This window comes from Equus asinus, chromosome X (assembly GCF_041296235.1).
Source record: "Equus asinus isolate D_3611 breed Donkey chromosome X, EquAss-T2T_v2, whole genome shotgun sequence".
Classification (NCBI taxonomy): domain Eukaryota; kingdom Metazoa; phylum Chordata; class Mammalia; order Perissodactyla; family Equidae; genus Equus; species Equus asinus.
The window spans coordinates 124,499,031-124,526,407 of NC_091820.1; the positions used below are offsets into that span (position 1 = coordinate 124,499,031).

At 48.2% G+C, this 27,377-nt stretch overlaps 2 protein-coding genes across 21 annotated transcripts in view; one reads left to right on the top strand and one right to left on the bottom strand.

The window, feature by feature from the left end:
* FHL1 (four and a half LIM domains 1) overlaps positions 1-14,050 on the top strand; it is a 58,867-nt gene extending 44,817 nt beyond the window's left edge. For 5 of the 12 annotated variants that reach the window (XM_070503159.1, XM_070503162.1, XM_070503160.1 and 2 more), the window contains 5 exons: positions 9,074-9,255; positions 9,758-9,932; positions 10,544-10,713; positions 11,186-11,372; positions 12,526-14,050. In XM_070503159.1, coding sequence (XP_070359260.1) covers positions 9,100-9,255; positions 9,758-9,932; positions 10,544-10,713; positions 11,186-11,372; positions 12,526-12,680 — 843 coding nt within the window. In that variant the 5' untranslated portion in view covers positions 9,074-9,099 and the 3' untranslated portion in view covers positions 12,681-14,050. Of the gene's footprint in view, positions 1-1,065; positions 1,346-7,484; positions 7,564-9,073; positions 9,256-9,757; positions 9,933-10,543; positions 10,714-11,185; positions 11,373-11,932; positions 12,133-12,525 lie in introns of those variants that run through there. The other 7 variants (XM_070503165.1, XM_070503167.1, XM_070503166.1 and 4 more) reach the window with 5 other exon arrangements.
* Positions 14,051-19,524: 5,474 nt separating this feature from the next.
* The window catches only part of MAP7D3 (MAP7 domain containing 3), a 30,889-nt gene continuing 23,036 nt past the window's right edge, over positions 19,525-27,377 (bottom strand). For all 9 annotated transcript variants that reach the window (XM_070502175.1, XM_070502173.1, XM_070502170.1 and 6 more), the window contains 7 exons: positions 26,431-26,569; positions 25,343-25,447; positions 24,284-24,337; positions 22,900-23,002; positions 21,670-21,865; positions 20,502-20,773; positions 19,525-19,896 (listed from right to left, as the gene is read on the bottom strand). In XM_070502175.1, coding sequence (XP_070358276.1) covers positions 19,889-19,896; positions 20,502-20,773; positions 21,670-21,865; positions 22,900-23,002; positions 24,284-24,337; positions 25,343-25,447; positions 26,431-26,569 — 877 coding nt within the window. In that variant the 3' untranslated portion in view covers positions 19,525-19,888. The remainder of the gene's footprint in view (positions 19,897-20,501; positions 20,774-21,669; positions 21,866-22,899; positions 23,003-24,283; positions 24,338-25,342; positions 25,448-26,430; positions 26,570-27,377) is intronic.

The following is a 27,377-nucleotide window of genomic DNA, read 5'->3' on the forward strand; positions in this document are numbered from 1 at the left end:
GGTAGGGGAGAGGCGTGAAGAGGGCCAAAACCCCTGACACGCGCTAGGCAAGACCCTGTGTCTAAGGTACTGAGCCCAGGGCCTGTTCCAGAGTGAAGGTCGGCTGCCCTCCTTGAAGTTCAGTGGCCAAAGCCACTTTTAGAGTTCCAGGGGGGACTGTGTTTGGTTTTGTATGAGGCTCGATTAACACTTTCTGCTTCTTTTCATTCTTTCATCAAGTAGTTATTGTGGCGAATGAATTGAGGAGAAGGGTAGGGAAGCGGGAACGAGGAGCACGGTTGCAGTATTAAATAGGGTGGGCAAAGACGACATCACTGGAAGAGTGACTTGGAGCGAAGCCTTGAAGGGAGTAGAGGAGCAGCCGTGCAAGGCACTGTGCTGAGGAAACCGGGGTTGGGACCCTAAGGCGGGATGTGTCTGGAGGGTGCGGGGGACAGCGAGAAGGCCAGTGAGGGTCCAGCGAAGGGAGTGAGGGGGGCAGGGATGAGGCCAGAGAAGAAACAGAGCAAGGGTCATGGAGGGACTTCCAGGCCATCCTCAGGACCTCGCCTTTTCCTCGAGCTCCTTCTGGATGACCAGCCTCCAGCCATCAGGCGGCCAGTTGAGCTGTTGTAACGTGTTAGGTTGCCGTCTTCGTTTTCATCCATATTTTTACTGTTATTCCTGACAGTGAAAACCAGGAGGTTTGATTTGTGGGACAAAGTATCTTCCTTGTGTACGTAACGGGTACATGTGTGTATGTCTCTCTGCCCTGTCCTGCTCTGTCTGACACTAAGGTCCATCTCAAGGAGGATGTGGATAATGCCCTGAATCTCTGTCTTCATCGTGTCTAATCCCTTTTAATTACACTGGTAACATGTCTATCTCTTATAGTTACTTTTATTATTGACGGCACCAAAACAATTCTTCATAGGGCCAAATACAAGCTCTTTGGGCACATAAAGTGGATTAATAAGGGTGGCTCAGCGTTAAGCTATGCCAGAGTGGAGTCCAAATTTTATTCTAGTACAGGGATGACTTTCTATGTGGCCTCTCTGGCTCTGGAGCTAATTTGGATGCTGAGTAGGCCCACAGGTATTTATATGTAGTGTTTGGTATTTTTACTGGGTCCTATTCTTCTCCCTTGGATCACCTAAAATGGTTAAGAATTTTCTAGTGGGATTAAGGTTGTGATCTCTGGGGAGGGGTGGGCCATCTGCTCTCGGTTATTTTTGTGTTAGCCGCTTCCCCTTAAATGTATGTTCACAAATGAGCCACAGCCTTATCAGCTGGGGTCAAGGGAAGACGGGTATAGGTGCTGCTCCTGAACTTGCTCTCTGAGCCATGGCTTCCCACAGACACTCAGGTAAAAGCTGCCTGTTCTTTGTCTTCTGTCGAGCACCGTTTTGTTAGGGCAGTGAATCCATCATTTGCCTAAAAGATACTTTGTGGTGAAATGATTTTAGTCTTGGCTAAATAGTAAGTCACAGCTTGTCTCTGTTCTGTCCTTGCCTTCGAACGCTGTTTCAAAGACAAAAGATTGTTCTTATTGAAGGAAAGTTAGCAGTTTGAGTGGCTTATTTTCTTAAAAATAGTAGACATATTACTGTGTTGTACGTTTTTCAGGACATCTTATGAAACTGTCAGAGATTGTGTGAGGAAAGAAGGTGTGTGTGGGTTTTTGCTTAGGAATTTGTGGTTATTTATCAGATACAGATCATCTTAACAGTGCTTTAAAGCAAATTTAAGGTGTTTAGAAAAGGTCAATCGAATATGGAGCTGGAAGGAGGAGTATTTATAACTAAGAGAGTCCATAATCACTCACCACATCTTCCCTTTTTCTGAACAGTGTTTTTAGTCTTCCTGAAGAAACAGCTATGATCTTTTCAATGTGACAAGGAGGTTATTAATTGTTCTTATCCGAAAAAGGGGCAAAGTTTTGGAACCTCTCGACCATCATTCCCATGAGAGTCTTCCCCTTGTTTTGCAACCTGGCACTAAGGAAGCCCTTTGGCCATGGACAGACAGCCGTGGGATGGGGGCCGCAGGACCGAGGATGGGCGCTTTCCCCAGAAAGCCGGTCCTCCACAGTCAGCCTGCTTCCCCTCCGACGCTGTCGCTCTCTTGCTCCAGTGCCCTCTGCCTGAGTAACGGGCCCTTTGCTTAGAAACCAGGCGCTTTGCCCTGTCTCCTGGCTTTGAGGTTAAGGGACAAAGTAATTGTCGGTGGCAGTCTTTTGGAAGAATTATTTTTGAAAACTTGTAATTGCCTGTCGATATTTAAATAATGGGAATACTTTTTGAAATGTCTTGTGTTGTTTTAAAACAAGTGTACTGCAATGGAATTCCCTGCTTTAATGAATTTGTATGCAACGTCTTTCTGGTTCCCGAGTGTTGAAGAGCTGTATGGTTTTTCCCCTCACTGCCCAGGAGCCGTTTTACAAACATGGCACCACATGCCTGAGACTGTGGTAACTGGCCACCATACACATTCTCCGGGTGTAGGCAAACTATTCAGCTGTGCCAGTTGTTCCAGTGGACCTTGAACACATGTTAACTGGTAGAGTAACTCCCCATTTTATTTTTTAAATAATTGACAGAATAGGGAAATGCATTTAAAAGGTGACATATTTATAGTACACTCAACCTTGGGTTTTAAATTGTACCAAATCCTGACATTATTCTTGCTTCTCTAAATCTGGAGGCATATAACTGTGACTAAACTAGACAAATTATTGACACTTTTTGGATGATTTTTAAAATCAGGAACTATCATCTTGTATTGCGTTAGCTTCATAGGCCCATGAAAGCAGATGAGAGAAAAGTCCTCACAGGAGGAAAATCCACATTGCTCTGAAATGGGCTTTCTATGGACAAAATAAAGGCTCGGGGAATTGGATCAGAATCCGTTTTTAGTGACCATCCACATGCTGAGAGGACATTCAGAGGGCAAGAATTTATACTTGCGTTATTGAACACCTACAGTCTGCAAGATTCTATGGATTCAATTCCTTTAGCCTTTGGCCTTTCACGTTGAGGACCGGGGTGTGCATGGGGTGGGGGGGAGTAAAAGTGTTTGCCGTGTTATCCAGCCATGATTCCCGTCGCCAGCGCTGCCCAGTGTTGTTACACACACCCGGCAGGCTTTTTCAGGCCAGGGATGGAAAATGAAACGGGAGTGAGAGGGAGTAAGCACACTGGACTGGCTTCTTCAAGTGGGCGACAAATGGTAGTCAGAAGATTTGATCGAGGGTGAAACTAAACGTTTTGTTCTTTTACTGACCACCAAACGACCACCTACTACTTCACCACAACTGGAGAAACTAAAAACACGCGTTCTGTTGCTGCCAGGTCAGAAGCACTTTTTTCCCTATATGACAGATAGAACTTGCTGCACGTAAGGTGTGCAACATTAAGAAAAGCTTCATCTCTGGACAGAATTGTGCTGGAATAGAATCTGGCTTGGCGGCAGTTCATCGGCACATAATTTTTCATGTAACAATCTCTATCCAACCCTCCTGTTACCAGATCGAATCTAAAACTGTGGTACTTGTATATCAGAGACCCAAGAGAGATTTATAGGGCTTTTCCTAAATGCAGCGTACAAGTGAAGTTGCTAATAACATTGCATCATCCTGTACATGTTGTGTTTTTAAGGGGCAAAACACTTTCTGATTTTCTATGAAACCCTATGAAAGGTGACTTTTCAGCCGTGACTCATGAACTCCGTCTCATTGCAGCTACTTAGGTATTTATTCCCAAATGTCTGACGACACCTCCAGGAGCATTAGCATGTCTGCTGCACAAGTGTCCTATTCATCGGCTAAGGCTTCGTTCCGTTTGTTGAATGTTCTCAGGAAAGCAACATACCCTTTCTTTAGAAGCCAGTGTTTATATGTGGAATGACTAACGTACTGGTATGTTGGGTTTAGCAATTAACAAACCAGAAATAACCTGCACTTTTTTTTTCCATTTGGGTTGCTGGTGATTGTTTACACTATACATTATACCACTTAGGGAAAGCACATCGTTAGAAAAATGCTGCTTAGTCATACTATTCACTTTTTCCTCAAATATTCTTATTTTGAGCCACTTGGGGACAAGGGGAAAAAATGAACATTAGCAAGACATACATGGGAAAATATACATAAAAACACAAGCAAGATTATTAACTACAAATTGAATCTTCTCTGATGAGAGTTTATAGTACAAAAATGAATTTTGCAAAGTGATATTTCTCATACGTGTATGTGATTAAATCTAAAGCCACAACTTTTTATTGAGTTACTGAGGTTTGTGTAGGCACTTCTTAGCATGTTGGATATAGTTTAGGAATTTTCTTAAAGAGAAAACTTGTTTAGTAAGTGAAGGATGGTGCGTCTTTTAAAGCAGGTGTAGCAAGAAAGGCCGCCTACCGTCTTGGAATAAATACAGTCACGCACCACGTAATGACGTTTCAGTCCACCACGGACCGCACATACGACAGTGGTCCCATAAGGTTAGTAGCATGTAGCTCAGGTGTGTAGGAGGCTATACCACGTAGGATTGTGTCAGTACACTCTATGATGTTCACACAATGACATCACCTGACAGCGAATTTCTCTCCGAAAGTATCCCCGTCGTTAAGCAGTGTATGACTGTATCTGAAATTTGATCACCCGGTCACATTTCCCACTGCATTCTACCCTCCTCACTCTCTAAAGGACTGTGGGTTAGATGTGACCCACATCAGCACTTGAGGGTCACAGGAGCTGTCCCCTGATTTTCTAGACAGAAATCTTTATTATAAGATGCTTTTAAAAGAGGTTTTAGAAGCTTAATGGTGGTGACTTATCTCCAGCTGTCAATCAACAGGCACATGCTGTGTGACCCATGTATACAAGGTTCCCGGGGCTCCTAGTGTATTCGCAAAGTTTTCTGTGGTTGAGAAACCACATCACTACATAGGGATGAGGGCCACGCTGTGAGGTTAAAATGAGTCAAAGGGCTACCCCAGGGCGAACATGGCCTGGACAGAGATAGGCGGGAAGGGAAGTGGCGTTGTAACTATATGGATCCAGAGTTTCATTTAGTGATTGATGACATGCCCTTTCCCAGGTAACAGCAGTAGGTCAAGGCAAACAGATCTGGAAGGTTTGGAAGGTTAAAAGGCTTCATACTTCATGTACTTAGGAATTGCTAAGGGGATAAAAAGTTGTTCCCTAAGAGAGAAATGCCTAAGTATATGTAATTCAGTAAGATTAAAGAGTGCCCCAAAGAAGAAGTGAAATGCCAGCTTCATGTTTCTCTATTCTCTTATTTCTAACAAAGGGAAAGAAAGGAGAGCGCAGAAGTTTTTTATCCTCATAAAGTTAAAGCTTCACTGTCGCTCATTTTGGTGGAGCCCACAAATCAGGGTATTTGCTGTCTTTTAGGAGCTTCTGTCTGTCTCAGTGTTGTCATTTATAACCTGTTTTCTTAGAGTTGTTAACCTCTTTGAAGATAAGTACTCACAAAAGATTTTGCTGTTACACACATCGTCCATACCTTATGCAAAGTTTGGCATGGTCGCTATTCTCGGCAGCAGGAATGTGTTGCTCAGACTTCATCCTAAGCATATTACGTGGAGGTTTGAAATAGTTTTGGACCAAATAATCATGAGGTTAGAAAAACACGAAGTAGGCTAATTCAAGTTGCCCAAAGTTCCGCTTAATTGGATTTATTGCCAAAAAAAAATTACTAAAGTTCATGCATTTGACATCGACATTGTTAACATGCTTTAAGTGTTTCCAGCCTGTTTACTTATTAGGCAATAAAGCCAACATTCCTAGAAGTGCCTACTTTATCTTGACAAATAAGTGTTTCCACTCCCATGAAAAAGGCTTGAGTCAACCGTGGAAATCAGTTCTGAAAGGATCTGCCCTTTGAAATCTGTCTCTCCATCTGGATGCAGACTCTGGGTTTCACTATCAGTGGTAGGGAATGTAAGATGACCCTGGACTTTTCATACTACAGAAAGAAGAAACAATGCCTAAAGCTAGGACTCGAGGACACCAAGAAGTGGGACTCTCCCTGGTGGTACCATTAATTTGGAATTGATTCATTTAATTTTCCTTTTGCTTGGTTTAAGACCCTGTACTATAGGAATGATAAAGTGGTAAGCCACTTCATTGCCTGACTCCATTTTCAACACACTCTGGTACTTCCATGTTCATTGGTGAGCCATGGATTATGTCATCATCTGGATGCCTAGAAACTCTTGAGTGAGTCATGTTCTAGAACTATGAAAGTGACCAGTGAAGAACTTGGCATGGGTGAAATAATGGTTTGAAGGCATTTGGTTTTGAAGTGGGGCAGGCTTGTCAGGTAAGATCTCTCTGGTACTCTGAGCCATAGTGGTTTTCCTTTGCTCCGAAACCTCTGAATCCCTCTAAAGAAAATTCACTGTGTTTTCTAGTGGTTTCTTCTTTGTGTGACACTAATACCTGTATTTTTATCATAAAGCTAAGACTTGAAAATACCCCGAGATGGGAGTCCCCTCAGGTGGGACTCTAGATGGTACTTTAAAATAGAAATATTTGGAATTCATTCCTTCTTCGAAAGACATCAAAAGAGAGTGATATTAAAATGAGTAGGGTTCAAAGCTTTATTCTAAACAGAGACTTTGGTTAAGGGAGAAGGAGGGCTTTTCAAGTATGGTCCAAGAAGATAGTCTCTGAAGGGCGAAACCAGCTGTGGTTACCAGCCACGCAGGAAGCCAGGACTGTCTAATCTTACAAATTCTGATTTCCTGCCAAATGGCATTTAGGAGCCACTGATAATTTCATTTCCTGGCATTTACTGTAATGGGAGATTTATTTGGTTTCTCTACTCAGCTCTTAACAAGAAAGTAAATCTTTGTTGAGTGCACAGTTTCCATATGGAAAAGCTAATAAGACAAGGATTTTATGTGACATGTGAAAAGCCAGCAAGAATGAATTGGGGAGAGTGAGTCTCAACATGCCTTCACTGTGGCAGGCGCGTTTTTGTGTATACACAGAGGGGCTAAAGGCAGTTTAAAAGCTGCCGTACGTAAACAGTGTGTAGTTCAAGGAGACAGACCCTGGTTCATTGCGTCTCTACTTTTCTTTTGTAACCCACCTATGTAAGGGAACATTCCAGTTTTCTTTTTGGGCAGAAGTACCAGTAAGAACCATTCTCTGGGCTCATTAAATCTCTGAACTGTGACACAACTGTCCCAAGCAACTGTCTTTGCACAGGACTGTCGCTCCCTTGCTCCGATGGTCAGGTTTCGGGAGACGAAGGGGTCTGTGTGTGTGTCAACACGAGCAGGAGCCGTGGCTGGCCCGGGTGTGAGGCCGCTCAGTGGTCTGATTCCCTTTGATCGGCAGCTGCTTCTGGAACGCAGGGTCCTGAGTGAGAGTTCACAGCCACAGCGAGGCGGCTTCTGAGACACGGGTGTGGTTTCCTTAGCTCACTCTCTGCTATTTGGTTGCCTGTGGCAACAGGATCCAAACAACTTGGACATGTGTTTGTATAAAAAAAAAACCTGGGAATGGGACCCAAAGTGGGAGTTTGGGGCCATTCAGTTAGTGGAAGAGCTGCGGTGAGTATGGGGCAGCCGCTCCTTTGTTTCCCTCGTTCTTGCTGTCAGTGTCGCCGTGTCGCCAGGGGTACTTGCTAGCACAGTAACCGTGGGAGTGGGGCGGTGGGGGGGGAGGCGGTGGCTGGAGAAAGCAGTGTCCATCCACGTGTTTCCAGCGCGAATTCAATAATTGCTGTCTGTTTACTCGTGTAGGTTTCTTGTTCAGGGAGAGAGGAACAAATTAGCGTATGTTTGAAGATGTTGAGAGCTAACAGAAGCTCACATTTGGTACCTTTTTGGTGGCAGGATTCACCAGCCTTTGCAATGCTGGTGATCACGGCCATGTGGTCTGGGGTTGGGGCGGGTCGGGGACAAGGGGAGTTGTTCATAAGAAGGCAGTGAAAGGGGGTTCTTGGAATAATCAGCGTAACAGTTTTTAAAAGTCATTTTTCTCCCCAGTTTATCCTTTAAAATTGCGGTTTTTAAAACAGCAAATGTCCTAAATGGTAACACCTCATTGACTGTGTCGATCCTCACTTGCTTGAACAAAGGGGGATAGATTTTGGCATGTCACAAAACTGCACGTCATTGTGACAAATAATTCACAGTTGCCAAACTTGCGGGTCCCAATTAAGAATGCCATTTTTATAAATCCTCTCTTGCTTCATTGCTCAGGCCTCAAAAGTCAGCAAACTGTCTGGGACAAGACTCTTTCGGATCCATTCAGGGATTTAGAAGTATTCTGCCAGATTTAAAGTAAATGCAGATGTTTTCAACAAATTAATAAGGATCGCTTACATGCCCAGTGTAGTCTAGAGTCAGTAGTAAGTTTTTGTTCAGACGAACTGAATTCTACAGATAGGAGGAAAGTGAGGTCTCAGGAGGATGCTGTCTTATCCCCAGTAAGGAGTTACAGAGGGAGAGCCAGAAGCTGGCAGGGAGGTTTCTGGCTCGCCATCTAGAAGGCAGCCCTTGAAGCAGAGGGTCTGGGCACCTCCTTCCTCCACGAGCCAGGGTGGGCCCGCCAGCCTGTGAGCGAGCGGAGCAGCTCTCCTCCGAGGGGCTGCCGCGTGCGGACAGTGCCCACAGCTGTGTGTCCTTCTGTGTAAACCACTGCTTCTCTCTTGCCTGCTCCATTACACCCCTGCACTGGTTCACATCACTGCTCAAAGCCACCACAACCCCAGAACCCCTGTCCAGCCAACACAGGCTCTGATCCACTTGTCCCCCTCAGCGCCCTCTGTGAAGCAGTACAGTAGGATGTCCCAACAGGGATTTCTCCCAAGTCCCCAGGGACTCACTGGTCATTGGCCTTCTGGCCCCTGGGGAGCTACACCCAGGGGCTCTTTGTTCCCAGGAGTCATAGTAAAGTATCCGTTACCTTGGCACCCGTGGCCAGCCAGGCTCAGGTGGCAGCTGGACCCTGGCCTTTGGGCCCCATGTGGGAGGGCGCAGCTGTCCCCAGGAGCCTCTACGGCAGAATGTTCTGGCCTTTCCATTGGTCATTTGTTCTGCCTGCTTGCCCCCACAGGTCCCTCCAGCCACAAGGTGGGCACCATGGCTGAGAAGTTTGACTGCCACTACTGCAGGGACCCCCTGCAGGGGAAGAAGTACGTGCAGAAGGATGGCCGCCACTGCTGCCTGAAGTGCTTTGACAAGTTCTGCGCCAACACCTGTGTGGAGTGCCGCAAGCCCATCGGCGCGGACGCCAAGGTAACGGTGGTCCCCACGTGGGGACGGGGCAGGCCGGCCTCGGGAGTGTGGTTTTCCTGCAGCTGAGACTACGGCAGCCCACTCTGTCCTTACTTCTCCTCATCTCCGTGGCCATCCGTGTGGAAGGCACGCCAGGCAGTGGCATGGAGATGAGGAGCGAGGCCCTGGCCGAGGAGTGAGATGGCCCTGCTCCTAGTGCCGTTCCCTGGCCACACCCCGAGTCGGGGCATTGCTGGCTGTCTAACACTGGGCTGGGTGGCAGGGGCGTCAAGCCCTGGCCAGCTGTGCTGGTCGTGGTCTCCCCCTTGTTTCAGGATTGTGGGTCTTTCATCCTCACCTCAGTGTCCCTCGTGTTACTCACAAGAACGTTCACCTCAGGGCATCCCCGGGTGTAAGGACTGTCATCTCAGTAGTCCGCCCCGGGAAGTCAGCCTTGATGGGAGGGCTGCTGCCCCGGCACCCCAGCGCCCCAGCGACCCACTCCCTTGTGCTTGGTTTCCAGGAGGTGACCTATAAGAACCGCTACTGGCACGATACCTGCTTCCGCTGTGCCAAGTGCCTTCACCCCTTGGCCAGCGAGACCTTTGTGGCCAAGGACAACAAGATCCTGTGCAACAAGTGCACCACTCGGGAGGACTCCCCCAAGTGCAAGGGCTGCTTCAAGCCGATCGTGGCAGGTACTGCCCACGCTCACCCCCGGGGCGGCCAGGGAGGAGGCCCTGAGGGCAGAGATGATGCAGGGTTGCTTGTGATGATGGGGCTAATGCTGCTGTGAGCTGCTTTTAGATTTTAGCATATATATGCACGCATATATATACCCGTATATATGCGTACACATATATGCTCGCACACACGCACACACTCGGAAACTAAAGAACACTGGAGAGAACTGTCTGGCAAGAGAAAGAAGTGAAAAGTATGTAGCGCTTTCTCATTTGGGTATAGTAAGTGATCAAAGCATGCTTCTTCCCTAGGGTGTGAGTGTGGGTCAGGTAGTCCCATACTGCATCTCTGAGTCCACGAAGGGGATTGGAGGGGCGTGGGGAGTCAGGGCTCTGATCCTGAAACACTGCCGCTGGGGTCCCCTCCCCTGACAGAACTGGGGTTGGCACAACCACAAGGAGGACATTGTAGAGACCCCCCCCATGGGTAGGGGAATTGGAAGCGTGAGGCCAGTATCTGCAGGGCCTGCATTCCCTCCGCTCTGGCGGGCCCAGGGCGGGAGCTGGCGGATGCAGCCCCCTGCAGAACACTGTCAGTGGGGCTATCCGATCGCTTCCCCCCGCAGGAGATCAAAACGTGGAGTACAAGGGGACCGTGTGGCACAAGGACTGCTTCACCTGCAGCAACTGCAAGCAAGTCATCGGGACTGGAAGCTTCTTCCCTAAAGGGGAGGACTTCTACTGCGTGACTTGCCACGAGGCCAAATTTGCCAAGCACTGCGTGAAGTGCAACAAGGTACGTTGTCAAGGGAGTTCTGCATTGACTGTTGTTTCTAAAAGCGTTTGAGAGTTGGCAGAGCACTTGCACACACACTATCCCATTCCATCCTCACGACAGCCCTGCGACGTAGGAATTATTATTCTCGTTTTACAGATGAGGAGACTGTGGTAGTAGAAAGCAGTGCCCGGGCCAAGTCAGGCCGTCCGGGCATGGCCTCCCTCCCCTCGGAGGCGCGGGTGGCCCTGGCTCGAGAGGCCTGCCTCCACCGCCTCGTGGCTGTGTGACCTCGCACAGGGGCTCGCCTTCTCTGAGCCTCGGTGTCTTCATCTGTAACTCGGGGGTAATAATGGCACCTGCCTCCCATGGCTGTTGTGGTGATTAAATGAGATACTGTATACCCAAGCGCCCAGCACAGTGCCTGGCACGTAATAGGCATTCAACAAACTGGTTGTTGAATCTGAATCCGGTGCTACACTCCCTGGTCTAGGCCATCACATCTGGAGGAATCACTTACCAGGATCAGCCCTGGCATGCCGAGTGCTTTGTGTGTGTTACCTGCTCTAAGAAGCTGGCTGGGCAGCGTTTCACCGCTGTGGAGGACCAGTATTACTGCGTGGATTGCTACAAGAACTTTGTGGCCAAGAAGTGTGCTGGATGCAAGAACCCCATCACTGGTAGGCTTAAAGAGTCCTTGCTAAGTCTGCCAGGCTAGGTTTTGCGCATGGTAACCATCTCTCATTTTCCTCCGTCGTCGGTTTCATCCACAAAGGCCCCACAGAATGCCCTCTCCCCCTGCCACTGTGCTCCCGAAGGCCCCCAAATAGTTTGGATTCTCCCCCAGGCCAGGTTAGCCTTTGCAATACAGAACACTTCTGACTGCTGCTGACTAACGATGCTGCCGGCGTTCACGAGCCTGAGACCCACGGCCACGGGCAGGCACTGCGCGGGGCGTCTGGGGGGATGGGGGGGAGGGCAGGGGTGGGGGGAGGGGAGAGGAGAGGGGAGGGGAGGGGCGGCTGGAGAGCGATAAGGTGGGCTTATAGCACCCCATAGCGGAAGGCTAGCTCAGAGGTGCCTGTGGGCAGGTGTTGGCCATCAGAAGCCAAGCTGATCACTTCATTCCTCATCTCGCGGCCGCGATCCACGTGCCCTGGGCCCTTCCCCCGCCTCCAATTTTCCCATCTCCCCGGGGAGCCTTGAAATGTACATTTGAGAAGACTTTTGCCATCCTCAGGGAAAAGGACTGTGTCAAGAGTGAGCCACCCAGTCTCTAAAGCTAGGAAGCCCCCAGTGTGCCACGGGAAACGCTTGCCTCTCACCCTGTTTCCCAGCGCCAACCTCCGGGGCAGGCATCCGGGTGGAGAGAGGACTTGTCCCTCGTGGGTGGTGGTTCTTTATAGAAAAAATCGAAGCTTAGCAGCTCCTCGAGGCCCGGTAAGTGCACACCCCACAAACAGCCCAAGTTTGCCTCCTGGTGGCCACTTTGATGCCATGGCCCTGACCTAAATCAAAGAAACTGGTTATGCTGGGAGGTCGGTGCGCGTCACAGGGCGATAGCGGTGGCATGGGAGTGTGGGTTCTTGAACTCGGAAGCCCTTGGCTGAGCTCTGGCATCTTCTCAGGTCCTTGAGAGCCGTAGCAGGGTCGCGGCGGCGTGGGGGACAGTGCGCGGTGGAGAGGGTGGCCCGGGGCCAGGCAGACACGGCCCCTGCGTGCTTGTTGGCTCCGTGAACGGGCAAGGCGGCGGCGGCGGCGGCGGCGGCAGCGGCGGGGCTCGCACTGCGTTCACTCAGTTGTCTCTCTTCTTTTCTTTTGTTTTTTCCACAGGGTTTGGTAAAGGCTCCAGTGTGGTGGCCTATGAAGGACAATCCTGGCACGACTACTGCTTCCACTGCAAAAAATGCTCCGTGAATCTGGCCAACAAGCGCTTTGTTTTCCACCAGGAGCAAGTGTATTGCCCCGACTGTGCCAAAAAGCTGTAAAGTGACAGGGGCTCCTGTCCTGTAAAATGGAATTGAGTCTTGTTCTTTGTGTCCTCGCCCTCTGCCCTGCACCATCCACAGGGATAGAGTGGCCTTTCACCTCTTCAAAGTTGCTCCTTCTGTCTTTTCTCCCATTTTACAGTATCACTCAAATAAGGGCGCACAGTGATCATATTAGGATTTAGCGAACAGCGACGTCGCAGCCAAGTTCATTTCTCCATAGCTGCAGTTAAAACCGAACACTTAGGTAGATTGACTCTTCTGCATGTTTATCATAGAGCAGAAAAGTGCTGACCATTTAGCCGCTTAGTGATGTAAGCAAGAAGCGTAAGAGATGAAGCCCCCACTGAGATGCCTCTCGTGGCTCAGCTGGGACCCCCGTGTCGGCGGGACACGCAAGAGTTGCAGCGGCTGCTCCAACTCGGCTGCTCACCCTTTCCGTGAGCAGAAAGAGAACTTACTGAAATGCATGGTTTAACTTCCTCATCAAACCTCCCTTCTGTTCTTTTGTGCTTTCAAATGACTAATCCGAATTTCCAGAAAAGTAACATTTGAACTTAGCTGTAATTCTAAACTGACCTTTCCCCTACTAACACTTGATTTCCCCGTGTGGCGTGTTTTCTGAGAGTTCCGACCTTCAAGCATGGAACGTGCAGGTGATTTGGGAAGTGTAGGCAGATCTGAGAAAACGACCCTGTGTCAGAGGAACATCGTCACAGCGAATACTTCTGGAAGCTTAACAAAACTAACCCAGCTGTCCTTTTTCTTTTTTTTAATTAGTAATGTTTTTGTTTTAATTAATAGCAACGTAGTTTATGGGTTTGGAGACTTGCATGAAAATATTTTATCCCCCCCCAAACGTTCCTGCGGTTTTGAAGTTCATCCTACAGAAGAAACCATAAAACTCTAGAGGAGTAGCTGAGCAGGCACCAGGACTGTCATTGACACGGGTATGACATCTCCCAACAGTGACGAGTTGACTCCCTTGTAACATAGTAGTTGTCTGCTCTGTGTCCGTGTGTTGAGGAGGCCTGCTAAGTCCCTTCTCTCGTGATTCTTAGGACTGTCCCTCAGGAGCTTAGCTGGATCTCGGGGGGAGTAGGGAGGCCGCCGTCCTCATAGGCAGAACCGGATTTCCACGTAGTGCTCCCCTGGGATCAGGAGCACCCACTTACTGTATTCTGTCTCCATTGTTATATGCCATAGTATAATGAGACGATATCAACAGTAAACATGTAATGACAGTACATATTAACATTCTCGTAGGAGTGGGTAGAGAAGCCGATGCCTCATTTCTACAGTTTGTCATTAGCTATCATCATCTAACTTTTCAGTGTATCCATACAGAAATAAAGCAGCATAATCAATAACTTGCTTCCTGTCTTTTCATTCTGCCGGGTGGAATTGCTAGAGGGTGATACTCCTGATCCGGAAACTGGAATCACTTCTGTTCCGTCCTTCAAGGACATACTCAGTTCATGCAGTTGCGGGAAACATGGGAATTAGAAACAGAAAACAAACCTAGAACAGCACTTGGATCCAGTTAAAAACGACGACAGAAACCCCCTCTGACCCAAACTAGCGTTTCCCAGATGTTCACATCCCTTAAAAAGAGTAAATTGACTTTCTTTGGCCAGGGAGGTGGGGCGGGGGGGGGGAGGGAATCGCAGCTGAAGCGTGTCATCAGGAAGTCATGACGGTCCCTCTTTTCTTGGCTGCCCTTTCCCTGTGCGCTCTGGAGCCCCGGATCCACGTCGAACACTGCCGTGTCCTCAACTGCCACTCCCTCCACCGTCGGGCCTTCGGGACAGCCCTGATCCCCTTGTGGATGGTGCTTCCTTGGGGGGCCCAGATGAGGGGCCTGTTAGGGGTCAGGGGCACAGGGACAATGTAGGCAGAGGTAGAGGTTGCAGCTTCTAGATCATTGCCACACACCTCTGAGGCTCATGCTCTCGGGCCATCCACACTGCCCACACCCACGTGGTCGTTTCTAGTGTCTGCAGCAGGCCATTAGGGCACCTGGTCAAACAACATGTCAGCTGAAGGCCGAGTTGGGAGGAGAGGGTGTTAGTCTTCGATGAGACTCAGGCCCAGCGTAGGAAAAGCGAAGAGCGGGACCCCTTTGGTGCTAACATTTGCCATGTCGGAAGGGAGTCAAAACCTGTCCGCAAGAAGGCGTGAGCGTTTTTATGAATGGGGAACATCCCCTTGTGTGTGTGTCTGGCCCTAGAGGAGTTAGCAGTTAAAACCGTTAAACAATGAGAAGAGTCTCTCTGGTCATCTTCTGGGCCCCCAAGGAAGTGGATGGGGTGGGGATTGAGGTGGCGCCCCTCCACTTCCCGAGGGAGCAGGCTGGGTTACCAAGACTGCGGTTGGGGTCGAGGGGCAGAGCCCAGAGGGGATGAGCCTGGGATGGAGAGGGGGGACCGCGCCTTCCCACGGGCCTCCGTTGCTTCTCTCAGGACTCCTCCCCAGGGAAAGACTGTGACACACCTCCGGTGCCCTCCACGTCGGCAAAGCCTGGACTCTCTCAGCATCCGGACTCACCTCTCTCCCCACGTGCTCCTGCCCTGCCTAGTCCTCCCACTGATTCTCACCTTGCTAGTTCTTTGCCCCTCAGTCCACTGACTGCTCCAATTTCTCCTCTCAGCCCCTTCCCGCCCTAACTTCCCTCCTTGCTTGCCCTGGATTCTCTGCCCTAGCACGTCAACCCTTCTTGTCCCCCCTCAGGCCTCTGACGCTTTTGCCTTCCTATCCCCCCTGGCCTGCAAAACCCCAGCCCACGACAGGGGCAAAGAGCTCTGCTGAGAAAAAGCCACGCAACTATAGACCACAGCCGCCAGCACCGTGTGAACTCCTGCCAGGGCCTCAACTCTGCCTAAAGTGCCCTGGATCACCACTCCACCACTTCCTCCACATTCCCCGAAGACTGCCTCCTCCGCTTCCTCACCCAGGAAACGGGCCCATCAGGGGCCAGCCTCTAGCTATGGCTTGCCACACGAGGCCTGCCCTGAACACTTAGGCATCTTGAGAAGCAGGCACATTATACACGTAATATCTAATCCTCGCAGCCAACACTGGCGGCATCATCCCCATTTTCCAGATGAGGAAACTGAAGTTCGGAGAGGTTAAAGGTCACACAGCTAATGACAAATCACCACCCTGGGCACACATCTAGCCTATCATTTATGACATCACATTGCCATAGAAACGGTGAGCCCCTTAGGGCAGGGACAGTGTCTGACACATCACAATGAGGAAATTATCATGCACAGTGTTCAGTACTTAATTTTTTTTTAATTGCCACCTGAGCTAAGATCTATTGCCAATCTTTTTTTTCCCTTCTCCCCAAACCCCCCAGTACATAGTTGTATATTCTAGTTGCGAGTGCCTCTGGTTGTGCTATGTGGGACGCCACCTCAGCATGGCCTGACGAGTGATGCCATGTCCAAACTGGCGAAACCCTGGGCCGCCAAAGCGGAGTGCACAAACTAACCACTCGGCCACGGGGCCAGCCCCTCAGTACTTAAAGAGTAACAACCATAAGACTCCGGAGGAAGGAGGAGAAATTCCTAGTTACTGAATTTTCAGCAGAGAACCTTTTTCTCCCTCATAATTAAGGGGATCAGCTTATCAAGAACATGCCTGGGGCTGGCCCCGTGGCCGAGTGGTTAAGTTCGCGTGCTCCGCTGCAGGTGGCCCAGGGTTTCGTTGGTTCGAATTCTGGGCGCGGACATGGCCCTGCTCATCAAACCACGCTGAGGCAGCGTCCCACATGCCACAACTAGAAGGACCCACAATGAAGAATATACAACTGTGTACCGGGGGGCTTTGGGGAGAAAAAGGAAAAAATAAAATCTTTAAAAAAAAAAAAGAACATGCCTATTTGGGCTTAATAGGGTAGCTTCTGGAGCCGGACTGCCTGGCTCCAAATCCTGGCTGCTTTGGCACTTTCGAGTTATGAGAATTTGGGCAAATTACCTACCCTCTCTGAGCTTGTTTCCTCGCCTGTGAAATGAGACAGATTTCCTACCCTACAGAATCACATGCAGATTACATGATACTACAGGTGCTTAGCAGGGCCACTGACACCCAATACAAATGCCCAACAAATGGCAGCAATTACTCTTATCTCCAGCACCAAAGGCGGTCTATTAGCTACCACGCCACAAGCCACTGTCCCCAGTCCCGGAGCAGTATGGAGTGTTGCCTTTAGAATCAGACAGACTTGCCTCTTTCTGTGCGACCCTGAACGAATGCCAAGCTCCACAAATCTGTGTCCTCCCAGGTCAAAATGAATCCCCACACCTCACAGGGTTGTCATGAGGGTTTAGAGCGATGCCACTAGTACCTGTCGCACGGTACATGTACTGTAACTACAGTTATTACAAAACAGTTGGGGAAATGAGGAGACACACCCATCTGGAAACACTGGAGCTGGATTGGCGGGGAGAGCGAGGGCAAGGCGGCCTTTCTGGGGCCTGCTTCAACCAACCAGGCCTACGGGGTGCGGAGGGCACTGTGGCTGTCAAAAGGCCTCATTCCACTCTCGGTGTGCGAGATGACACAGGCGTAGGCAAAGTGCTCTTGTGCAGAATCCACTGACAGAGGCCAGGGACCAGTTTCTCTGGGGAGAAGACACCAAGAGGCTATCCAGAGAGGAAGGGAAATTGAGGCCACTGATGTGTCCCCTAACAGGTTCAAGGGTACCAGCCCAGGCAGGAGGGGGAGGCTAGATCAGTGTCCATCACTTTGGAGCTGTAAACAGGGTGCTTTGTTTCAGGCTGTGTGCACACCAGGGAATTTCCGGCTCAACAGCTCCAATGGCTGCACCAACAGTACATACGGAATGCTAAGTGGAGAATGGCTGCCGCCGTTCTCATAAGCACCAGACCCCAAAGACCGGTGGTAAACGGGGAACTTGCCTTACCAAAACCCAAACCTAGTGCAGTATGTCATGTTGCAAGACTGGAAACTAAGCATTTATGGGCAGGTCAGAACATCTATTTTGCCTCGCACAGCAAGTGATGCCGTGAAGAGATGTGTAACAGAGCCCGACTCCTGCCTCAGCACACACTCAGACTTTAAAAAGCAAACGTTTTCCTCATCCTGGGCAAGAACCCCATGTGCTTTTTTTTAAGATTTTATTTTTCCTTTTTCTCCCCAATGCCCCCTGGTACATAGTTGTATATTCTTAGTTGTGGGTCCTTCTAGTTGTAGCATTTGGGACGCTGCCCCAGCATGGCCCGATGAGCGGTGCCATGTCCGCGCCCAGGATCTAAACAGGAAAACCCTGGGCCACCAAAATGGAGCGTGCGAACCCAACCACTCAGCCACGGCGCCGGCCCCCCAATGTGAGGTTTAAAGGGGCTGGTGGGAGGGGGTAGGGAATCGGGAGTGACTGCTTAAAGGCTAAGGGGTTTCTTCTTCGGGTGATGAAAGTGTTCCGGAACTAGACACCATTGTCAATGTACTAAATGCCACTGAGTGGTGACTTACATTCTGTGCGTTTTACCACAGTAAAGACACTTTCATCACTGGCCTCAAATGTAAGTCAGAGCTGTCAGAGGGAAGAGTAAAAAGCATTGAAAGAAGTGCAGGAAGAAGACTAGAGTATGAAACTTCTCATCTTAATGTCCCACAAGGGGAACTCTGCCAAAGCACCAACTAGCAGAAGACGGCCATCAGAGGATTTGATGACTATTTACTGAACTTGCCAGCTGCCTGTGTTCACAGCTTGGTTAACAATTGGTGTCAGCTTTTATACCACCATCAGTACATTTTTTATTATAACGAGAAGAAAACTTGCTTTATCTGCAAAGTTTATTTGATAGAGCACACGTTTATAAGGAAGTGTAACAGAGTGTTTCAACATGTGACATTTGTGCAGAAAAATACCAGAAACTCACGTTAGGATGATTGTCTCTGCTGTCTATATAAAAGACCTAGTGTATAAAAATAGTTTCAAAATCTAAGGCACCAAGCTCTAATCTATAACAAAGGTACAGTACTCTGAATAGCAAAGAACTAGAGAAATCAGAAAGAATAATTCCTTCCTTTTAGTAACCCAAGACTGGTGGCTAGAAAGGAACACGGCCCTGCTTCAAATTGTTTGTGGTTCACCAGGAAACTTATTACCATTAGGACAACTAATTTGCATTCAAGTTATAGTCAATGGTTTAAGCAGGATTCGATGGAGTTCAGGAAACATATATCCTGTGTGCACACGTGTGTGTGTATATGTGTGTCTGTGTACAAGTGTCCATCTGTCATGGGGACTGAAGAATTACACTGCTCCTGTCCTCACTTGCAGCCAGTGGCTAGAGAAAGGCAAGCAAATTTGGGGGCCATATCCCAAGGCTGAGTGTACACTGAAGAGCAGGACTGGAGCGCACAAGCAGAAAAAGATACACAGTAAACGTTTCGCGGAATCAAACTTGGCCCACCAGACAACAGCCAAATACGGCTTTAGGCACACAACAAAAAGAACCCATGTTTTGGTAAATAGACCCCAATGTGTACTTCGAAAGGAAACACTGACCAGGGCACGAAAGCAGCTCAGTGTTCCAAGATCATGCTTTCTAGGACGCCCAGCATCGGGGGCATCAGCACCTGCACACTCAGCTGGCAGGCGACGGCAATAAAAAATATACATATTGGTAAAATGTGACTTCCTCTATTTTGCAATATACAAATACAGAAGTGTTTGTATACTAGAGACAATCGAACAGGGCTCTCGTGTGTAACCTGGAGTCCCTCACATAACCCATTATGTTCTCTCCAAGATCAAATGTGAGTTTTTAATTGCTAAATTAATGTCATTGTTAAACAGAATAAACACTAGTTTAAGATTTCAAATATGTACTGAAAGAAAAGTATTCCTTTGGTAGAGATTCTTTCAGAAACTTGTAAAGACACCCTTGATGCGCACTTGCACACGTGCTGGCAGGAAAACATACAAATGAGACAAGGGCGATTTTTATAGGAAAACAAAAGGGCCTCTTTACTCAGAACTGTTGCTTGTTGGCAGGAGTCAAGATGGTATAAGCATCTTCTGAGATACATTAAGGCGACTCTTTGATGTTTTCTCTTTTTTGATGGTCATTTTCTTTGCCAGGTTCAAAGCAGAGGTGGAAAAATTGGGGGAGGTGGGCCTGGAAGTTGAAATCCAGAGTGGAGGATGAAGTCTCTTCCAGGCGGCACGAGGTTTACTTATCTGAGCAGAGGGAAAAAGCAAAGAAAGATCAGTAGAGAAGATGCTGGTCTCACAGCAACTGGGCCCTGGCCTCCTTCAGGTCAGGCCCGGGACCCTCGCCAACCCCCCTGCAGTTGCTGACACATTGGTGCTCTTATAAATATTCCCCACATCCCCAACTCCAAATGGACCCAAGCTGCTGCTCAATTTCAAAGAGAGCTTCTCAAGGAAAGAAAAACAAAGGCCTTCTGCTTTTAGAAACACAGGTTGAGCGACTAGTTCCGAAGACCTCACCAGCCCTCTGCCCTAAATGATTACGTGCGGGCTGAAAAGCAGCCGGCAGATCAGGATCTCAGGAATCTGAGGCATCAGGGGTGTGAAAAGAACCTACTTTGTGTATCTGGCCGGAAATGCAGGACATACAAATTAGAATCAAGTCATTTACTCTCTCAAAACTAACTTAACGGAAGACTTCGAAATCAGCCTAGCCTTTGGAGCTACCACTGTCTTCTCCCTCGCCTCCAAAGCTACCCGGGGCCAAGATGGCCCTGGGACAACCACCAGGAGCAAGGGAGGGCTTAACGCCAACTGCCTCTCAAGCCAAGTGAAGATGGATGAGGCCTTACGCAATCGAGCAGAAACAGATTTGTTTCTTTTCTTGTCCTCTAAAGGCCTCTGGGCACTTGGGTGGAATGTTATGGAACCTTTCGGATGATGTCTTTGGTTATCAGGGGGGCCCGTGGACATCAGCGGCTCTGTCATGCTTCTCGTGTCCATCTTCTCAGAGATCCATTCCTGCGCCTGCAAATGGAAACTCCTGGAAGCTCCCACGGTGTTACTGGCTTCCTTTGTCTTTCCGCTTTTTGCTGCTCGGCTTGTCGTTCTTTTGGTGGACAGTCTGGAAAGAGATGTTTTGGTTAGAATCCTGAATATCCCAAAAACAAGGCTTTGTCCTAAAAGAAACTTTATCCTTTAATTAACTTCTAAGAAGTGCGGCAGAAGTAAATGAACTTTCAGAATCACAGAATGGGAAGGCTGGAAGGGACCCTGGAGGTCACAGAGCACAATTCCTTCCCACTTGGGTCCACAAAGTCCTAGGGTTCCATGGCAACGCCAAGAGGGGCTAGGAGCAGTTAAGCGTGCAGGGCTCTGGGAACCCTACCCCTGCCTGAAGCTGACCCCAGACAGGCGAGCAAGGTGGAGTGACGACCACTGGGGGTGCTCCAGCTGCAATGCTCTTTCCACACCGCCACTGTGCCTCTCACCGGATTCTTGTTTTCATGGGCCTTGTAGGTTAATGTCTTTTCAGACCATGGCCCAAGGAGCCTTCTTTTCCAAGAATCTGTTCCTGTTCTTTCAAACTAATCTCTGATCCTCAGTTTCCCCATACGTAAAATGAGGACATTAACATCAAACTCAAGAGTGGCCATGAGAACGAAAACAGGTAACGTAAAATGCCTGGTACACAGCAGCCACTCAGCGTCCCCTTCTCCGGTTTATGAGACAACACTGACCAGCGTGAACAAAAGCACAGCTTGGAGTCACGTGTGTCTGGATTTGAATCTGGGCTCTGCCCTTTAACAGTCGACATTGGGCAAAATAAGGCCCACAACCGCTCCGTGCCTCAGTTTCCTTGTCTATAAAGATAGGAATGCTGACCCGTACCCAGCAAGGCTGCCGTGGGGATTAGCTCGTTTCTGTAAGCCACTGCTCACTCACTGACCGTGCGTCCCTCTGAGAACGCCAGTCACACGCCCCCCCGGCGGACTCGGCCGGGCTTGCCCAGGGCCTCACCTGCTCCCCTTGTCCTGACTCAATGGGTCTTTCATGCTTTTTTGTCTGAAGGTTTCCGTGTCGCCGTTAAAACATGCTTTTGTCTCTTTATGGACTTGGCCAGAAGTGGCATCTAAAAACACCAGCTTGGGAGTGTTCTTCACATTTTTAAAATGTGTTTTGAGTCTTCTGGATGCATCCATGCCATTGATAAAGGCTGGAAAAAAATGAGAAAAAGATTAAACCTGGACTTTCAACAACAAAGACAAGAAAAGCGGAGAAGGCTGTGGTGCTGTCGCCGACTCTTTCTTCCCTCGAAGCACGAAGGGTCCCCTTTCAGGAGCGCGTCCCCTGTCTTCTGCCAGGCAAGACTGCCAGGCCAGGGCAGGCCTGCGGCATGCCCCTCACCCTGCTCCTGATTCCCCAGCTGCCAACACGGCCTCGCATTTTCGTCTTGCCTCTAAGGCTGCCTCCTGCCTTACCTGTTCCTCAGCAGCTGACGGCAGATGCACACCTGCCCCACCCTCCTGCTAGGTTCTCCTGGCATTTTGACCAAACTTCTTTTCCTGTGACCAGCTTGTGGCAGTCTCACCATTTGCTCATATGTCTGTCTCCCCACGGGCTACAGTGACTCTAGGCAGAGAGCCACTGTCTCTCTCTATCTCCCTAGTACCGAGTGCCTGACGTGTGTGTCCAGTACCCGCTGGTGGGATAAATGGGGGACGAACAGTGTTTTCTCAAATGCCAATTCCTGCTGCCATACTGGCTCCTGCTCACAAGGGAATCAACAATACATTTTAGAGGGCACACACATCTTGACCTGATTTTAATTTTTCTCAATGCGGTGGAAAGCGGCATTCCACCTGTGGTCAATCTCGCATGCATTATGAGGCCCAGAGCTATGAGATGGCGAGGAAGCCTCACATTTGGCTAAGGGCTGCCAGCTATAGTCCATCAGCACAACCTGAAAGATAGTAACAGCAGCAGCACAGCAGCCAATAGTCACTGAGAGGTCACTATGTGTCAGGCACTATTCTAGTATTACACGGATTGTCTCATTGAAATCTCATGCCCGCCCTAGGAGGAGGACATTAGCTTCCCCTTTCTCAGACAGGAACACAGAGCACAGAGAGATTAAGTAGCTTTCCCAAAGACATACAGTGTACAAGCAGAGAAGCTCCTGGGGGAACCCAGGCAGTGTGGCTCCTGAATCGTGACTAAATTGTGACAGCACTCAAAATGCAAGCAAACCTGATGGATGCATGTCATCGAAGGAGTCCTCATCACTTTCTGACTCCTCCTCATCATCTGCCTCATCCTCATCATAAGTGTCATTGCCGGATGTGTCTGTAGCCTACGACAAAAAACGAAAGTCATGATTACACCTAATACTCAATCATCCTGACTTAGTTATTTCAAAGAAGACAGATTTCATGGCTGGACTGAAGGCTAATTTTCATCATTTCAATTAAAAGGTAAAAAATGTAACCTCTTTGGCCCCAAGAATGGGCACGGGACAGGACAAGTGGCCCCCGTTGGGTCTTTCAGCTAGGGAAAGACACTCAGGAATGAAAGACTTCCCTGAGTGGGAGCCAAGGGACAACAGCTTTGTTAGCACGCGGTCTCTGCCTGCTTGGAGTCCTAACTACTCCAAGGTGGGGCCGACAAGTGAAGAGCTAAAAAAGTTCTCGGCCACTGCTTGAGGTAAAACTCCTCAGGCCAGTGGGCTACAGGATCTCTGAGATTGGTGACTCCCAGCACTTTTCAGAAAGGACATTTCGAAATTTTCATAATGATATGAATAACCACTACTGGGCAAGTGTCAAGAGGCAAAACATCAGTTTTGTAGCACAGAGGGTAAAGAGTACAGAATCTGGAGAAAAATGGCCTAGGATCATGTGATCCATCCAAAGACAGGATGCTGGGGTAAGCAAATGCTTATGAGATAGACCCAAAAAGCACTAACCAGAAAGGAAAAAAAAGGGCTCATTTGAGTTCAGTAAAATGAACTTCCGTTCATCAAAAGACCTTAGGAGAGCATGACGCAAACCAGAGTGGGGGCCTACACCTGCAACGCACACATCCAGCAGGCTAGTAACCAGAACAGGCAGAAACTCCTCCAGCGCAAGAAGAAATAGGCGGGTGACCAGACACGTGGGCAAAGGACTCGAAGAGGTAATTCACCAAAGTGAACTTCCAAATGGCCAAGAAGCATATGAAAAGGCACCCAGCTCCAATAGTCACCAAACACACTGATAAATTTGACGATGTGAAAATTAAGGGCTTCTATGCAGCAAAGACAGTATTAAGACAAGCCAAGCCAGAAGCTAGGAGAGGGTCCCTGCCACACACATAAGCAAGCAAGCAAGCAGTAGCATCCAGAACGTTTACAGAACTACAAATCAGTGAGAAAAACACAAAGCAGCCCAAAAGTTTTGGGCAAAAGATCTGAACAAGCATTTCACACATGAAAGCTAGCTAAAGATGTGACAACATGCTCAACCTTTTTAATAATCAGTGAAATGCCAAAGTGATACTTTATTTCATTACCACCAGACTGGCAAACATTAAAAAGCTGGCAAGAACGTGAAGCAAGAGGCATTCTAGTCACTGCTCGTAGGAGCTCGGGGACTACCTTTGAGGCATTCGAATCTGTCTTTCTTGTCCGCTTCATAATTTCCTCAATTCTCTATTTAAAGGAAAATAAAAATTCAAATATGAAAACAGATTAGAAACAAAACAGTGGTCCTGAAGAAGTTGATTGTTTCCATTTTCCAGAAGAGGACAGTATCAGTGACTGCTCCAAAGCCACAGACTTAACCAACACAAGACCTGGGGGGTGGCAGTTGGGTTCTTCCTTCCAATCCTGGTTTCAGTCATCTAGAAAATGCCTTGAGAGGTGACAGGTCTACTTGTTATTGTAACACAGAAATCCAAATGACTTCTCACCCCTAATTTTGCAGACTTGGAAATTCATTATTTAGACAAAGCACGTATGATTGCAAACCAATTAGAACTTTTTAACAGAGTTTTAGTCTGAGCAGACCCTGACTGAAGCCGATGTTAATGAAAAGAATGCACCCCAATGATGTGATCCTGTCAGAGGTTTTGTTACTAGAAAGAGCACACGCAGGAGAGATAAGAGTTCTCTCTCCAGTGTTACACTTCTCTCCCTGAAGTGAAGAGAACGGCAGCTCTCTGGCCTCAGGATGAGCGATCTCCTGACCGAGGCCTTGCAGCACCTCAGCCTGGCCCGGCACTTCCCTTGCTCCCAGAAGAGTGAGGTCCTATCTTACAAACAGCCTGCAGCCCAGACTCTCAGAGGCGCCTGCGCCTTCTGCTTCTGCCCACTCAGGGGCTGCAATTCCCAGCTCAGCTCAGAGAAACTCTAACTTTCTCCAACCCCCACCATGACCCGAGTAGTTCTGCTGAAAGGGGCACTGTCCCAGAGGTTTGCTACTTTGAGGCATCACTGTCATGGCCACCAGCAGTCCATGAGGGACAGGTATGATCAATCACATGAGACCCTTCTAGGAAGGAGAGGTCAGATCCCTGGGTAAGGCAGAGAGTGTAGTGGGAAAACAACCAGGGGCCAGGGCATCACTTACTTGTGATTTTCAAAAACACGTTTTGAAACCATGTGCCCAACATTGTTTTACACAAAGAACCAAACCCCCCACAACAGAGAAAGTACCTTTTTCCTCTCTAATCTCTCCTGCATATTCTGCAACATAATTCTCTCGTGCTCCTTCTTGCGTCTGTCGGCCTCCTCCTGAGCTTTTACTTTGGCATCCCCTTTCTAGGAAATTTATATAAAAATATCATTTAATCGCAATGTATCTGAGTGACATCGGGGAGCATTAGTTTAAAAAGTTAAACAGTAAAACGATATCCAGCATCAAAGAATACAACCTTTCAATTGACAGTACCTATATATACAGCATTCATGGATTATCAGTTTTCGAAGCATTAGCTACAAAGTACAAAACGGCTATTACCTTGAGGACCTGGAAGGGATGTTATTAGCCCCCTCCAGGACCTCTGGGTTGTCATTATAGGGGTCATCAGACCACTACAGTTTCAAAGCATGTGTGTAGCTATCCATCAACATAGCAACAGGAGCCAAAAGTCTTACACTTCTCTAAAGCACCAAGGAGATTCTTAAAAGTATCCTCTCAAGGAATACAAATGCACGCAATCATTTATGTAACACATAACTGACACTAACAGTGGAATATAAATTGGGCTGTGTTAATAATTCAATTTGAGCCTAGCCTGAGCTCAGTTTGGGGATTTACTGACCCGGTGATTTGAATTTACACGGGCAAGACATTCTTATTGGTAAACCTGATACCTGACACTTGTAGAGGTATTCCTAATTTTTATCTTTTCTGTCGGGGGGTGTGTGGGGTGCAGTTGTGAATGTCACCACAGAATGCAGGATTGGGAAAACTCACATAGGACATTTGACCTGTGTGAGCAATTTGGATTTCCTGAAGCCAAGCTGCAATATTGCTTGCGCAGGCAAACTAAAGGGCTGCTAAGCTCTAACGTGCTGCCTTCTGCTTTTGCTTCACCTGGAGCACATTCTAGGATTTTGCCAAGGGGGACCGGCAACGGCTTTCAGCCGTACTGGGTACTAGCTAGACTGCAATGGAACACTGCAGCCGGAGAGGGCTGCATCTGTGCATCTTCGTGCTTGGAGAAACACATCTCTGCTTTGGGTTTCAAGTGCATTTTATAATCTGGTTCTCATCCCCAGAAAGTGCAGAGCCAGCAAACCTGCAACAGGCCCTCCTGGTCTCCTTGATCCTGACATCCTTTCTTCTTTATCTCTTTTTGTGGTTGCCCATCTTCTTCAGATTTTGAGAACTCCTCCTCTTGGTCTTCAACTGCTTTCTTCGCTAGGTCTTTCATCCTCCTAATGATGAAGAATATTTATATAAATCTTAGTGTGGGTCTTGGCCTCTACCATCCACAGCTCACAGTAGTATGTACATTTTTATAGTGAAACTGCTTGTGTAAACACAATTTATGTTTATACCAGACTCACTACATTTTCTGGGTTGTTACTACACAGGATTTGCACAATTTCACCCTTTTTAAATGGAGGAAACTAGCCTTTTGGATCGGAAAAACATTTCTATCAAGTAGTAGGCTACTTTGCATCTTAAAACACACACACACACGAGAGATATTATCACTCCTTCTTAACTGTTTCAGACACATGGGACCCTGCAAAATGTCTCATTTACACGTGCTCACACCCAATCTCACACAGGCGTGTGAGAGGGGTAACTTAGTGGAGGCTCTGGTGGTACCCAGAAGAGGAAAGCCCAGGTGGCAGTGACCAGTACTCAGGGCTTTTAAAATTAGCTCTGTTTACATGAAACAATGAACAACAGTCTTCAAGTCATAGTTTTTAGCTATTCACAATATCCCCTTCTCCTTTCTCCCAAACCCATATAAAATATATGGAAAGCGTGCAATTATATTTCAAAAACACTTAATACTTAAAAACAGTCAGGACTGTAGTTACTCTTTGTAAGCAGTGGACAGAGGTTTACAGTACAGGGCCCCAAATCAAATAGGCCTCCAGGTCGAGGATCAAGAAACCTTTAGATTGAGTTAGAATGCACACAACTGTACGTGAGATTTGCTGCCCACAGGAAATCCTTTCAGCAGTGACCGATGAGATGCAGGCGTCACGAAGCTCAATGGAAAGCACC